This window comes from Lottia gigantea, assembly GCF_000327385.1.
Source record: "Lottia gigantea unplaced genomic scaffold LOTGIsca_3956, whole genome shotgun sequence".
In the NCBI taxonomy this organism is placed as follows: domain Eukaryota; kingdom Metazoa; phylum Mollusca; class Gastropoda; family Lottiidae; genus Lottia; species Lottia gigantea.
The window spans coordinates 1-1,675 of NW_008709363.1; the positions used below are offsets into that span (position 1 = coordinate 1).

General features: G+C 31.8%; 1 protein-coding gene across 1 annotated transcript; it reads right to left on the reverse strand.

Moving 5' to 3' along the window:
- Positions 1-123: 123 nt before the first annotated feature.
- Positions 124-983, reverse strand: LOTGIDRAFT_176786 (hypothetical protein; the record flags this gene model as incomplete). Its single annotated transcript, XM_009059537.1, has 3 exons — positions 124-201; positions 305-382; positions 414-983. Coding segments are annotated over 3 exons (726 nt in total), but the record flags the coding sequence as incomplete, so codon positions are not given.
- Positions 984-1,675: the final 692 nt, after the last annotated feature.

A 1,675-nucleotide genomic window follows, 5' to 3' on the forward strand; every position in this document is an offset into this window, starting at 1 on the left:
TCACTTGTCGACTTGTCACCTTACCAAACATCATATCACACTTTACTCACCTTTCCCAACAGCAATATATTATCACATTTACTAACTCTTTCCCAACAGCAATATATTATCACATTTACTAACCTTTCCCAACAGCAATATATTATCACATTTACTCACCTTTCCCAACAGCAATATATTATCACATTTACTCACCTTTTCCTAACAGTAATATATTATCACATTTACTCAACTTTCCCAACAGCAATATATTATCACATTTACTCACCTTTCCCAACAGCAATATATTATCATATCAACTCACCTTTCCCAACAGCAATATATTATCACATTTACTCACCTTTCCCAACAGCAATATATTATCACATTTACTCACCTTTTCCTAACAGTAATATATTATCACATTTACTCACCTTTCCCAACAGCAATATATTATCACATTTACTCACCTTTCCCAACAGCAATATATTATCATATTTACTAACCTTTCCCAACAGCAATATATTTTCACATTTACTCACCTTTCCCAACAGCAATATATTATCACATTTACTCACCTTTCCCAACAGCAATATATTATCACATTTACTAACCTTTCCCAACAGCAATATATTATCATATTTACTCACCTTTCCCAACAGCAATATATTATCACATTTACTCACCTTTCCCAACAGCAATATATTATCACATTTACTCACCTTTCCCAACAGCAATATATTATCACATTTACTAACCTTTCCCACAAGCAATATATTATCACATTTACTAACCTTTCCCAACAGCAATATATTATCACATTTACTAACCTTTCCCAACAGCAATATATTATCATATTTACTCACCTTACAGAACAGCATGATATTATCACATTTACTCACCTTCCCAAAACGATACATTTTATGTAAAGTACCATTATCTAATGCTGAAGGTATCTTTCTAGTATAATCTTTGTGAAATATTTCAATATCCACATCTTTCATCTGATAGTCTAATTCACATTGCCTATACCAACCTATCAATATATCATAAACAAAATTGTCTGAATTGCTGAAAACCCATCAGATGACTGGAATAACAACATTATCAGTTAGAGGACAAAATTCTGGGTCATGTTAATATCAGATGACTGGAATAACAACCTTATCAGTTAGAGGACAAAATTCTGGGTCATGTTAATATCAGATGACTGGAATAACAACCTTATCAGTTAGAGGACAAAATTCTGGGTCATGTTAATATCAGATGACTGGAATAACAACCTTATCAGTTAGAGGACAAAATTCTGGGTCATGTTAATATCAGATGACTGGAATAACAACCTTATCAGTTAGAGGACAAAATTCTGGGTCATGTTAATATCAGATGACTGGAATAAGAACATTATCAGTTAGAGGACAAAATTCTGGGTCATGTTAATATGATCTCTATTAATACAGCAGAAAGATCTAATGTTGAATTTTTAATACAGCAGAGAGATCATCTTTAATGTTGAATTTTTAATATAGCAGAGAGATCATTTTTAATGCTGAATGTTTAATATAGCAGAGAAATCATCTCTAATGTTGAATTTTTGTTTGCACTTTTGTTTCTAAATTGACTTTTTTGACCGACCGTACATTAGTCTCAGATAAAGGAATTTTTTTTTAGCTAAGCCAATCAGTAATTGTGTTCC